The 13,922-nt window shown below is 38.8% G+C and overlaps 1 protein-coding gene across 1 annotated transcript in view; it reads right to left on the bottom strand.

Moving 5' to 3' along the window:
• Nucleotides 1–13,922, bottom strand: part of LOC126248847 (E3 ubiquitin-protein ligase HERC2) — an 851,297-nt gene that overhangs the window by 427,203 nt on the left and 410,172 nt on the right. Inside the window, exon 41 of the mRNA XM_049950269.1 lies at nucleotides 7,021–7,153. Coding sequence (XP_049806226.1) covers nucleotides 7,021–7,153 — 133 coding nt within the window. The remainder of the gene's footprint in view (nucleotides 1–7,020; nucleotides 7,154–13,922) is intronic.

Raw genomic sequence — 13,922 nt, 5'->3', positions numbered from 1 at the left:
GGACACTATGTAAAGAACATAGACTAAACAGATGAACTGAACCAAAGTGAAAACAGGTGGAGCTGCTGGGAAGGAGGGTGAACTGAAGGCATAGGAAATGGGCTGGAGATGGATCAGAGTGGGTTGGCTGGTTGGGAGTTATGAGACTAAACAACAAGGTCATCAGCCCCTCAGTCAAGATAGAGAGAGAGAGAGAGAGAGAGAGAGAGAGAGAGAGAGTCCATCTGGAGTTAGTGAAGTCAGCCAGAAATCGAGGCCTTGAAAGCAATATTGATAGCACAGCTAAGAAAAATTTAAAGACAAGTAAAAGAATGCAGGTCAGGCCAGTATGTTTGTCAGAGCTGACGGGATGTCTGCCAGGGGTCGCGTGTGGTGAGAGAAACCTCAACCACACTCTGAACCCTTGCCAACCCGAACCCCTGCCAACCCGATTAAGGGAGTCCAGGATAAGAACAGTGAATAATGAAACAAGGGGGATTTCAAAATAGAAGGATATGAAGTAGGAACAATTCCTACCTGTGTAACTCAGAGGTGCATGTACTGTGGGAAGGAAAGCAAGTGTGTGTGTGTGTGTGTGTGTGTGTGTGTGTGTGTGTGTGTCTGTGTGAGAGAGAGAGAGAGAGAGAGAGAGAGAGAGAGAGAGTAGTGAAAACTGCATTCATAGCTCATGCTGCCTTTGGTGGGATAGGATGTGCCTGTGATGGGACTGGCAGTGAATGTGCTGTATTGGTGAATGGGACATGTCATGATCCTGGGTTATTATGTGGGAAAAGTTTCATCTTACTTATCCAAAGCACACCAATCTCTCCATGACATCTCTCTTCCTCTGTTCTATCCAGACCTCTCCCACTTCCCCCCACCCTCTTAACCCAGACCACCTGCTTCAGTGTACCATGTGCTACTTACTCTGCTGCAGCCGAGCAAGCTCACTTGCGCCACATTCCCATCCCATTTCTTTACCCTCTCTTCCCTCTTGTAGCCACCTCCTATCCTCCACACCCTCCACTCGACACAGCCTTCCAGCACTAGAGCAATGTAACTGTGAGTGTTGTTTGTGTGTGTGTTCTGTGCTACTCAAAATGCCCTGTATGATGACCATAATCCCATGAATAAAGATACAAAGGTGAGCACCACAGGATTACTGTTTCTGAAAAGCAGGCTGCTTTCCATGGTAATGGCAATTTTGTTACAATTAGAGCATTGTGTCTGAACTTCTAATATGCTACATAATTCTGTTACAGATAGAGGTGAGTGATATAGTGATATGGTAGTACTTTTTTTTTTTTTTTTTTTTTTTTAGTAGATGAGTGTAAAGTTTACTCTTTTTCAAGTTTTGGGAACAGTTTCCCAGTCATGATTTCTTTGGCAATTTATTATTAAGAGTAAAGCTAATTCAACTGAAAATTCCATGCAGTATCTGGTAAAGATTCTAATTCTGACTTTCAACAATCTGACAAACTTTGCTACTCCACTAGTGTTGAGTAGTTGGGCACCTTGACACCCATATTCACATTGGAACAGCACTTGAACTGTGGTAACATTCCTTGAGTTTTCTTTGTTCAGGAGCATATAATGGCAGACCTCTAGATTTAACTTTAATTAAGCTATTGTCTCTTGTAACTGAATCAGTATCACAAGCTGTGTGTCATTTATTCTGTTGTAGTATATCCTGCAAGTGTTAATAAATGACTAGTGCTCTAAAGTGGAGACTGCCATAATGGAGACATTAGGTTGCAGACAGGCAAAAAGAAAAGACTGCCACACATTTAACATCTCAGACAAAAAGTTCTTCTTCCGAAATAGAACACACACACACAGTATCCCAGGGTGCCCCTGAGAGCTACAACACCAAGAATCACTTCTCAGCTTTTGGCATGATTAATGTGTAGTTTTCTTTCTTTTTTTTTTTTTTTAATCAAAGTTCTTTATTTATGATAATATACAGTTAAATAACCAACAAATTTTACAGAGTTTGTGTGTGTGTGTGTGTGTGTGTGTGTGTGTGTGTGTGCGCGCGCCTATTTTGGAAGGAGAATGTTTCATCCATAATCTTAAGTGTTTAGCAGTCCTTTCATCCAGTCTGCAACTCAATGCCTCCTCTTTGTGGTTAACAGCATCCTTTTCATAATACTGTTGTTATTCCATCCCTGAATTTCCATTGCTTGACTGCCAAAATGCATACACTAACATCAAGGATAAATCTTCAACACCCACCAAGAAGTGCACATGCTACAGGTAGGCATGGCAGAACAAGGCTGCTGGTAAATGTATAATGTAGTACACCACCACCTGATTTTCTGCAATACTCTACCATCTAACTTGTTAAGTGCACATCATTCTTAGTGGCCTGAGGTTTCCTCTGAAATTTTCCAATTAATTTTGCAGATAAGTGTGGCAGGTCAAACAATCAAACCATCAAGTGTCGAATCTAAGATGAGCATTTTTGTTCTCCCTAATCCCTTCAGCAATTTTAAAACAACTCTAATATTTTTCATATCTGAATACCAGAAAAAAAGTAAATTAAAATTAAGAGAGTCAGTGTGGCAGTTACAATGTTGTTTTGAATATCCACAGGCTAAAACATTTAGCTGACACCAGCCAACTAGAAACTTCTCTGTGATATGAAGCAAGTGCCAAGTCCACACTGAATTTACTTCTTTTGTTTATTTCTTCCATACAAATAAAATTCCTTTTTTCTAAAACAACAAATCTCTTTTTTTAAAAAAATTTTATCTTCACTACTCTTTCCAAATTATAAACCATAAAAAAATCCAACCAATAAACAGCAAAATTCCATTTCAAAAGTATTTTGTAAACGTTCCCTTCGTTGCTGCCATAAATCTGTCAACAACATGACAGTGCTTTACTGGGCATGATCACGGTATACCGAGGACCTTGTCACCTACAATAGGACCATGCTTAATGTAGCACTGTGATGTTCAAAAGGTTGATGGTAGCTTTACCTTCTTTCTTTTATGTTTTCTGCAGCAGATGGAGCTGTTTTGGAGATACTTCTCTAATGACACAAGCACAAATATTGACTGTATAGCTTATAACTATTCCAGCAACATTGTTCAGATAAACATTTCCTACATCACTTTTCCACCTGCCTAACTCGAGCAATCCTCATCTAAATCTATCAGAAGCATATCGTTTGTTGTACATGACTGGTTTGCTTCCCCATCAAGCTTTAAAATTAGTTCTTGATTATATGTAACTGAAGGATGACAGAAAATTAGGGTTCAACATTTCAACAATTTCCATCCAAAAGAGGTGGAATATCAGTTGGTGCTCGACAACAAAAATTAGCACATAGGGGGTGATTCTTACCCCCAAAGCAGCATAGATGATGCTGAGACAAATAATTTAATATAAGGCATATGCGGTTGGAAATATCCCAAAAATGGATGAGGAATGTTGAATATGTGCATCAGCAGATGACATACCTTGCCACTAGTGCAGCGGTTGGGTATGGGCATGAAGAGATGATTGAGCAAAGCAATTCTTGCATTGGAGTAAACAAAGCTGATTTCAAACAGCTTTTGTAAATACAGAGGTTACAAAAATTTTTTTCTTGCCATAACCAAGTAAAAGCTGTTCTTATTTTGTGTGACTTTCCTTTTGCCCCCTTCTTTTTTTGTAGATGAACATTATTTAGGGGGAAAAAACATAGGCCACTTACAAATAACAACACAGTTTGGAAGCTTACACTCATTTGCTTGTGATGCAAAACAGTAGGTTTTTGTTGTACTGTACTGTACAATAAAGCAGCAAACACCATGAGACTGTTCAATAAAATAATAAATCTTACCTCTAAGTAAACACATAAATGTCTACCGCAATGAAAAAAATACTGCCTGCCATATGCAAGACTCAACCCCTGAGCTCCATGTGCTAAAGTTGTGCATGAGGGCCCAGAGCCACACCGATGTAAATACTTGACTTGGGTTAGGATGATCAGGTGTGACAGACTGATGGACTCAACCACTGCATGTGCAGTGAGGTATGTCATTTAGTGATACCACATGTTCGACATTTGTCATCTACCTTTGGTATATTTTCCAACATTTGCAACCCAATGTGATCTATATTAAATTATTTGTCTTACTGCCATTTATGTTGCTTCAGATGTTTTTAAACATTAATAAGAATCATTATGTACAGAGTTCTATAATGGGACATTAGTTATAAAGATGACTATTACTGCACACAGTAAGCCTTCTGGTTAAAGTTCTGATGCTTGCTCAGCTCAGCCTGCAGTGTAAATGGGCAGTGCTCTGTTCTACTGATAAAGTCAGTTTCTCCACTGTTTTATGATTTCAGCTCCTATACATGCATCATCACTCGGCTCATCACTGTGTCGCATCACATCACCGGAAGTGTAAATTAAGCCTAAAGTGTGGGGCCATATTAGCACATCATGATTCGTACAGCACATACATTGAAATAATTTTATTTCAAGAACATTTCTGATGTTCATCAAAATTATTTTCCCAGTGAAAGAGAGGTTTAGGGTACTACTTTCATTTATAAGATACATTGCTGCGGTATCAGCCAACACACCAATGTGAATACTCAGTCTGAGCTGCCTATAATACATAATTTTAATTTTCTTCATGGATATCAAACTGATGCAGTGCTCATTTTCCATCATGAATTAGCCACATATTTGTATTTCCCAGTTTATGGCATCTGTCTACCATGCCATGTTTGCTATAGCTGATTCCTTCCTCTGCCCTTTCAACCTAAACTAATTTTGTCTCCAACAGTCTCACTGTGGATCTCTTTCTTTCCTAGTGTCTACCCTATTGTACAGAGTCCACTGTTTTCATGATTTGGCAATTTTTTTAAAATTGTTTAACCTTTATTCTGTGTGTTATATTTTAATTGTTTGTGTATCATATTTTCTGAGGCAGAGATTGGGGACCAGCCAAACATTTGAATAAATGAGTGAGGAAAACTGCCTTACTCTGCCTGGCCGATGTACCATATCAACAATCATTAATCCATCATATGGATTTGATCCACGTCTGGTTTAGTTCCCTGTTTCACAGAGTAGTGTGGCACTCATTAAGGTATACTATTAAGTCAGTGATCTCACTGTGGATGCATTTATTCCAACAGAGACTAAGAATATTCTGACCTTCAACTTCAGTTTTTTCCCCCCTACCTTCCCGTTGGTAAATTTCCCATCCCCTTTTTTAAATTCTGTCTTTATTAATGTGTCAGTATGCAGGCCTGACAATAGGAAATAAATGTAAGAATTATGAATAGTACATAGATTTTTGCAAATAAAGGGCTACTGGAAATTGTATGAAAGTACCACACCATAATCACTGGAGCTCCAACAGATACTGAAGTCATAACAAGCACAATGGATAAAAAAATTAATCACTTGTCCAGCAGACATAACACCAATACCATGTAACACCATCTCTATCCTTGTAATGGTCTAAATTTGGTGAGGAAGAAGGTCGACAAGATTCTTGAGGTATTTTATATCCAGCTGAAGCCACTCAACGACAATTAGATCCTGTAGAGGTAACAAACTGTGGGGATGTTGACTGCTAAATGTCACTGTTACAAATAGTCCCACACATTTTCTATGGGATTAAGATCAGGTGTTTTATAAGGTGTGTGTTAGGGTGCATGAGAGTTCATTAAACGAGGAACATTTGCATACAGCACTTTGAACATGTTCGCAGCATACTCATGTCACAACGATGATAACACTTTATTACTGAGAATGCTGAAGCAAACATCCTGGTTTACAGCAACAGTAGCTCAAATGAGTAAGCCCAAGTTATGGTATGATAAATACCCCCCAAAACATCACTGGAACAGCTTTGGCCTAAATTGTACTTTCCACATACTGCAGGTTAAACAACTCACTTAGACACCTTGCACCATTTGCAAAGAGGAAACATTCCTCCATCGGCTAAGGTCCAGTTTTGGTGCTGCATGGCCCACTACCGACCTGCAGCTTCTTGTGCCACAGTGAGCAATAGCATTTTGCATAGCACCTGACTTGGAATGTCCATTCCACATAGTTCCCTTCACAGTTTACACGTGTAAACTAGTTGAGGTGAACCTGCGTGCAATGACAGCAGTAGTTCCTGTCGGGTTTGAAACCGACTGCGACTGGCAAGACATGACACTCTTCACTGGTCCCCATCAGTTAGGGTATTTTATGACTACTATTCTTACAAAGTGGTGAGTGTTACACTGTTCCTTGACTTGTTGCACAGCCTGTGTCAATACACCAACAATTGGGCAACTTTATTAGTGCTGTGCTCACAGGCACACCCAAACATTGTAGTTCCTTTCTGACATTCTTTCACACCTCCACATCAACACATTTTACTGTGCTGATTCTCCATAACTGACTAGCACATGCACACTACTTCACTGCCATTACTTATGTCATTGGTGTAGGGTCACATGATTGTCTGGTACAAGCTCTATATCTTCGACAGCGCTAAAAAGTGAGCATTGTGTCCTTTTATGGGGGGTGACTAATATTTTGTCTTGTGAGCTTATCACTTATCAAACAAAAATTGGCACACTTAAGGATACTCTTGTAATGTATGCTTCCACACTCAGCTTCAGGTTTTCAGCTATTGGCATTCATATTTCTTTTGAGTTCCATCATTTTTTAATATTTATTTACCATTTTCAAAGAATAAATTTGTCCGAGATTCATCTCCGGGTTCTAGCTACAGTTCTAGCTCTTCATTTCTATGAGCAGAGGTTCAACTAATCAATTTAAGCCTTTCCATAGTACATAATAGTAATTGCTAACCAATAATGTTCAAACAGAAGGAACATTAACTTCCAGTTTTATATTAAATTATTCTGTAGCAAACATGCAATGGCATACATGTGAAATTGCGCCTGTTTACGTAATATTTTTGTGTCTTTTTATAGAACATTCAAGTCCTTGAAAAAATATGACAACTCATTTTCTAATGGGAAATACGTTATTATATACTAATCTCTTAAGCAAAACTTTGTACTAACCTTGTCCAACACCTTCCACTGTTACTTGGCCTCCTACCCTTGCCCGTTTATCAATTCCACCAACAACAGAAAGTGATGACATTGCAGACAACTGTGCACTGTTGCAGGATTCTGATTTCGTACCATCGTTAACCTAATTTAGAAGAACAGCTGTCAGTTTGCATAAAATTACTTCCAAAAGTATGTATGAGAAACACTTGATGCTGTAGAAGTACTTAAGAAAAAATGTGCATGCAATCATAAAAAATCATAAAAATCAATTCTGATTTGCTAAATGTTATTAGAGATACAGTCAGGTTAATTTATTGCAACTTTCAAAGCAGAATATTGAATCTGATTTATTAATGGCACAATATATGCTACATTACACTACAAATAACCTAGAAATCTGCTTCAGAAATCAGTTCAACTATGACTTAGTTTGTTGGGGTTTCTATAGTCTATTTATATCCCATCTACACCAAGTGTGTAGTGGAGGGTAGTTTCAGTACTGCTATGATTTACTTCCTTTCCTTTTCCATCAGAATTGTATATGAGAGAAATGACTAATGATAAGTACAAAAAGACATTTAGAACAGTATCCCTAATTAAACTGCATACACAGCCAGTTCCGTGATGGAGCAGTGAGTATCTATCAGCCATCAGTGAGACTAGGGTACTGAGAAAACCAAATAGCAACATACCTACTAAGAAATGATAGCTTTTTGAACAGTACAAGCAAAAGCTCAACACACTATCAGCGAAAACAAAAGATCATGCCAACAGAATCCGTGAAGTGTTTATCACTACCACAGACGATATGGCAGTGGAAGGGCTGGATTAATAAGAAAGACAGTGCATGCACTACAATCATCATAAAAAGACAATACTCTGAAAACAAAACCAGAATCTGATGCAGGATAATTGTGAAACACTTCCACACAATTACACAGAATGACAATTTTACATATTAATTCCAACCAATGTGGGATGTAGACGAAAGTGCTAAGTTGGACTGTACCTCCAGTGACCAGTGACACAAAGAAGTATGACAATATCTTTTGTATGGTACAGTAAATCACACCTTATAGTGCCTGGTAATATAGCACAAAAGCCAAACATAGAGCACTACAAAATGCTTTTATGTCCAAGAACTAGCTTCTTGTGGGTTTGTAACAATATGTTTTTAAGCTCTGCAAACTGAAAATGCCTCCTGTCAAACAGGTGAACCAATTCAGTATCAACATGAAGGAAACTGGAATATGTCATGGATGATATCTAGGAGGAAAAGTACAGTCATTTACTGTGAAATTTACAAAGTAACTCATTACTCAGCACAAAACTAACATCAGCCCCCCCCCCCCCCCCGCCCTCCTTCACCGTGCAGTTCCTAGGCATGTTCTTTACCTAAATTTCTGGAGGCAAGCAATAATGATCCCTCTCCTCCAAACAACCAGGAAATTTTATCACCCAACCAGTGTTGCACTTACTACTGTATAGAGAATACTTCATAAAACAACCATTTGGTATTGTCTTTAAAATTCAGAAAGTTTCCAAGCTGCCTTCAGCATAGTTGATTATGTTATCAGTCAACATTCCATAATCTGATCTTCATTAAGGTGGGGATAAAAGCAGCATTTTTTTTTTCAAAAACACTGCTTCATAGATATATTGTTTGATATTGGTAATGGCTATGATAATATCTGTCAATACATCACACATAAACTCTATGAATTACGCTCATAGTTTTCCCAGTATGGTGTGATCCTTATTTCCTCAATGTTGGCAGTGTGCCCTCAGACTGTCATACAAGGAAGAACATTGTCCCTCAGTCAGAAACCCATTTCAATGTTCCCTACTAGAGAACTTTTACCAATTTTTTATTTATGGTTGCTCAACAATTGTAGGCGGCATCCAAACGCTTCGAACTATGGGCAAAAAATACACAATTTAAATTTTCCCTAAAGATAAAAGTGTCCATCCCTTTTTATTGTGTGTATTATAGTTTTAATCAATCTGAATTGTGACTTGAGGACATTATACTTAGTTTTAAGGAATAAGTAAATTCTGGGCCTCTGCTTAAAAAACACTTAGTTGCATGCCTGAAATACTTCCAAGTGACAGCTCTAAACATCTTAAAGAACAGTAGCAGAAGGTCTTGAATAGAAACAGGTCCTCCCAATGGTTAATTTGAAGAAAATTTGTTCAGTCCCCATTGGACTATGATTATACTTTGTAAAGTACTGCATGGCAGAACCTGCACTCCATCCACAGAGGGCATTAGATTAGTGACATGAATGTTTGAAACAACCTATTTGCCAGCACCGAGTGAGGTGGTGCAGTGGTTAGCATACTGGAATAGTGTTAGGGAGGATGACTGTTCAAATCCCCCATTCAAACATCAAATTTAGGTTTTCTGTGATTTCTCTAATAGCTCGAGGTAAATGCTGGGATGGTTCCTTTGATAAGGGCATGACTAATTTCCTTCCCAATCTTTTCATAATTCAAGCTTGTACCCTTTCTCTAATGTCCTCATCATTGATGGGATACTAAACTCCAGTCTTCCTTTCTTCCTTTTTATTTCCTAGCTTTTTTGTTAAAGCTGGAGAACTTCCTATAATGACTTGTGGAACTTCCTCATGTTGTGGCAATAATGTAAGATCCAGCTACACCACAGTCTTCATCATTTAGACATTCTGGATGTCCTGCACCAGAGATCACATTCATCAACAAGAGGGAGAAAGGTAACGAGACTATTAGAAATATGAGTAACGGAAAAACTCCCTTGGCTATATGTGGCACACTAGAATTTTTTAAACGTAGTGCTGGGGTAAATGTCTAGTCTGGTTGGCATTAAAACCCAGGCTGTTTCTGAAATTTGATGAAGTTTGAATTATTAATGATTTTATATTCAGCAACTTCTTACATATTCTAGGATGGCCATAGATACCTTACAATAATTTACACTGATGACTATAACCAAGGGGGACAATAAACACATGGCAAGTTCAAATTGTGCATTTGATAGGGATACAAGCTCATAGCTGCATCTTTTGCAGGTATTGTGCCACCAAGTATCCCATAATCAATGCACACTTCCCAGACTGAGTACAAGTTTCAGGTTTTCAACTGTTTCCAAACATACTTTCCAAGCTCCACAGTGATGATGAACTAGCAACTCTGGGGTATAGTGAAGAGTTTGATTTAACCACAGCTGCACAATGTTACTAAGATCATGGTTTCCTACTCTTTCAGAAGCTACATGATGTGATTAATACTTGAAATAAGTTAATCCAGTGGAGTCGTCAGCCCATGAGACACACAAGGATAGTGTAATTTTTAGTGTCCTGCCTGTGAATGGCAGGAGTCCGATTTTTCAAATGTTCATCACGAAGTATACTACTCTCCTAAAGAGCAGAAAAATGTAATCTTAAGCAGAGACTGTCTGTAGCTCATTATATCTTCTTTGATAGTGTTTTTAAGATTCACAGAAAATTTACATTCTTCAACACATGGCTTTATTGGATCCTAACACAATGTACCAGATGATTTGACTGATTGCCTTGCCCTTCAACCCATTTCATAAATGAACCCAGCAGACAAAAGTTATAGAATACACAAGATATCCTTCTTACATCACGATGGGTGGAGAAGAAAGTGTCATTTTGTAGAGTGACAGATCAGACAGCAATACAGACAGCTGAGAAAAATGATAGAGCAGCAAGAGACACTTGCAACACAGATACATAATACCATACGTTGTCATTAATGGTGTATTAGCTCAAATTTCAGAAGAAAGTTCAGTGTCATTGAAAGAATAAATAACAGTAAACATAAAATGACAAACAATGGCATGTTAAGCAGGGTTTTTTCATGGAAGACACCACTCCAGTCACTCACACAGAAAGCAGTGGTTCCAATGCAATGCCAAATACACTGTGGCCCTGTGATACACATCCAGCTCCTCTGGTACACAGACTCGCAGTGTTTACAATGTGTCAATTTCAGAATGCCTCCTTTTAATTTATATTCTGACTAGGAAGAACAATGGAAGATGAAAGTTTAATATCCCACTGATGACAAGGTCATTAGAGATAAAGTGCACTCTCAAACTGATTGTTTCAAGTACAGATAATACGGTAATACAGATGGGTAGGACAAATGTTTTAATACAGTATTAATGGTGCACTGCTGCACTGAGTCAGATTAATTAAATAACCACTTTTGAAACAACATGAAATGGAATGAACACATCATGTCAGTTGTGAGGAAAGCAAATGGCCAACTACAGTTTAATGGGAAATTTATAGGAAAGTGTAGCACACCTATACAAGAGATCACTTACGGAAAACCCTTGTGACCAATCCCTACACTTGCTTAAGCATCAAGGGCCAATTTCATGTGATAAGCCTGTTGTGTATAATTTAGTTGTTTCTGAGTTCCTCGTAGACAATGAATACTGCTCAATATTTTTCATGTGTGTGGAAAAATATATTTACTGAATGATTGCAAAGATACATCAATGTGGGGCCTGCCAATTCATTGTAAGTCTTCTCAATTATCACATTCACACAGCCAGAAAACTTAACACCTTTAATGACATATTTTTGTTTTAATATTGTCATGAGCTGTGGTGCGTGTAGTGTAGCATAGTGATTAGTGTCCTTGGATGACATGCTGCAGGTCACCAGTTCAAACCCACCCACCAGCAACTATTTGTTATTTAGCATTTATCAGTTCTGGAAAATTTTTGAAATACCTTATGTTTGTGTTGTCCATATATTATGGAATATTTGAAGTTTGTGTAAATACCAACATTCTAGAATATTCTATGTTTGCATAAATATCTGCACTCTCTGTCAAGGAGATCAGTTCTGTTCAGGTTGTTCACTGGTGTCAAGTAGTACACGTCTTTTCTGTTCTAAGTGTTGTACTACACTGATGACCCTGCTTCGGATTTGGACTTGATTGTGGTTTCAATGTGATATTGTTTGATGGAGACACCAAGTACTTCCAAAACATCTAAATCACTGTGGCCCCAATTAAGCAACACAGAAGCTTTTACCTGCACAGACAGGAACTGGAAGAAAAGGAGTGCATCATTCCCAAGATCTGTATATTCAGGAGACAGATGGATTCAGAAACAGCAGTAAGTTGGGCAACACATCAGGCATCCATCAGTATTTTCTGGAGAAGCTGGACATGGCCCAAAAAAATGGTTGAAAGAATTTGACCGAGTTGCCAGATACAACAGGTTGGATGACATGATGTGTATGGTAAATGTATAGTTATACTTGGGCAGCATAGCCCAGCAATGGTTCAATAATAATAAAGAGAAGCTCTTTACCTGGGACTACGTCCAGTTCGAACTGAAGTAAACATTTGGTGACAATAAATACCAAGTCTGCTTAGTAGGCGAACAACTCAAGAACACAGCCCATCATCATGGCGGAATGACACAATCATACATGCAGAATGTTTTTGTCTTTTAGAAAATTGTGAACCTGAATATGACAGAAGCTGAAAAAAATCTAAGATTTGTTGAAAAGAGTTGCAGAAGACATGTGCCAAGCTCTTCTGGTCAAGGATGACACAACAACAGAAGAATTCAGCAAGTGGTGCCAACACATTGAGGAAATGTGACAGAAAAAGAGTCAGATGAAACAGTCATGATTGACTCCCAAATGTGGTCCCTATGGCAGTTTGTGGAAGACCATCATTTAGCTTCTTTCATATGCTGTGTTGTAGGAGAAGAGGTACAGCTTTTCATGGCAGCTACAATTGTCAGACCGACTACACAAAGTACAGCGTGGCCATGAAGGTCAACCCCATATATCAGGAGGTAATAGGAAATTTTTAAATTTGTGGTAAGTTCCTACAGGACCAAACTTCTGAGGTCATCGGTCCCTAAGCTTACACACTACTTAATCTATCTTAAACTAACTTTCGCCAAGAAGAAATGATGACGATGTTTGGTTTGCGGGGCACTCAACTGCGCGGTTATAAGTGTCCATACAAATTCCCAACCTTTTCTCAGCCCAATCGCGCCACTTTCATGAATGATGATGAAATGATGAGGACAACACAAACACCCATGACTGAGGGGAAAGGTAATAGGGAATGTTGAAGAAGAGGTGTATCAACCTTTGGCACCAATCTCCACCACCAGTTGAACATGCCACTAAGAATCAACTCAGCCAACTTGGACTTATGCCGCCACTGTCAAACTACAACTCAACATCTGCCAACACACGTTCATCCAAATACTTCACCAAGTAAAATGCCCCACAGAAGAATGGACATTTGGGGGAAGGAGGACAACACATCAGTCTGTTTTCACTGTGGATGCCCTGGGCACATTGTTCACTACTGCAGAGAAAGAAGACTAGTGTTTAAATACTACTATGCTGCAGGATACCAACCATCACAACAGTCATGCCAGTCAACTGCAGACGAGTATAGTCGACCTGTGTGAGAAAGCTCATCACCCTACCCTGGGTGAGTTTACATCCCAACATGTTGTAGCCATTCCCCATTGCCGTACAGAGGTACTAGCCAATCACCTAGCTGTCAACTACAAGAAAACTAAATGAGGCTACCATCTACAGAGGTGAGACCACCACAGGCGAAAATCCCTCAAGGACAACAATTACTGAGATAACAGGAAATCTCATCACATCGTCAACAATGGCCAACCAGCTAGCTGACTCAGGCGCTTCTTCATCTGTAACGTTGAATGCTTATCACCACCACCTAAAGAAGACCATGTTCTGTGATACGAGGGCGTTTGTACTGAAGGTCACAAATGGGAAATATATCCAGCCAACAGGAACATATATTGCAAGATTAGCTATCAATGACACAACACAGCCCTTTGAATCTGCTGTTGTAATAGAATGTGTACATGGCATAATTCTCACACA

The sequence above is a fragment of the Schistocerca nitens genome, chromosome 3, assembly GCF_023898315.1.
Source record: "Schistocerca nitens isolate TAMUIC-IGC-003100 chromosome 3, iqSchNite1.1, whole genome shotgun sequence".
NCBI lineage: Eukaryota > Metazoa > Arthropoda > Insecta > Orthoptera > Acrididae > Schistocerca > Schistocerca nitens.
The sequence above is the reverse complement of the archived record's forward strand: the minus strand, read 5'-3'. Positions and strand labels throughout refer to the sequence as shown.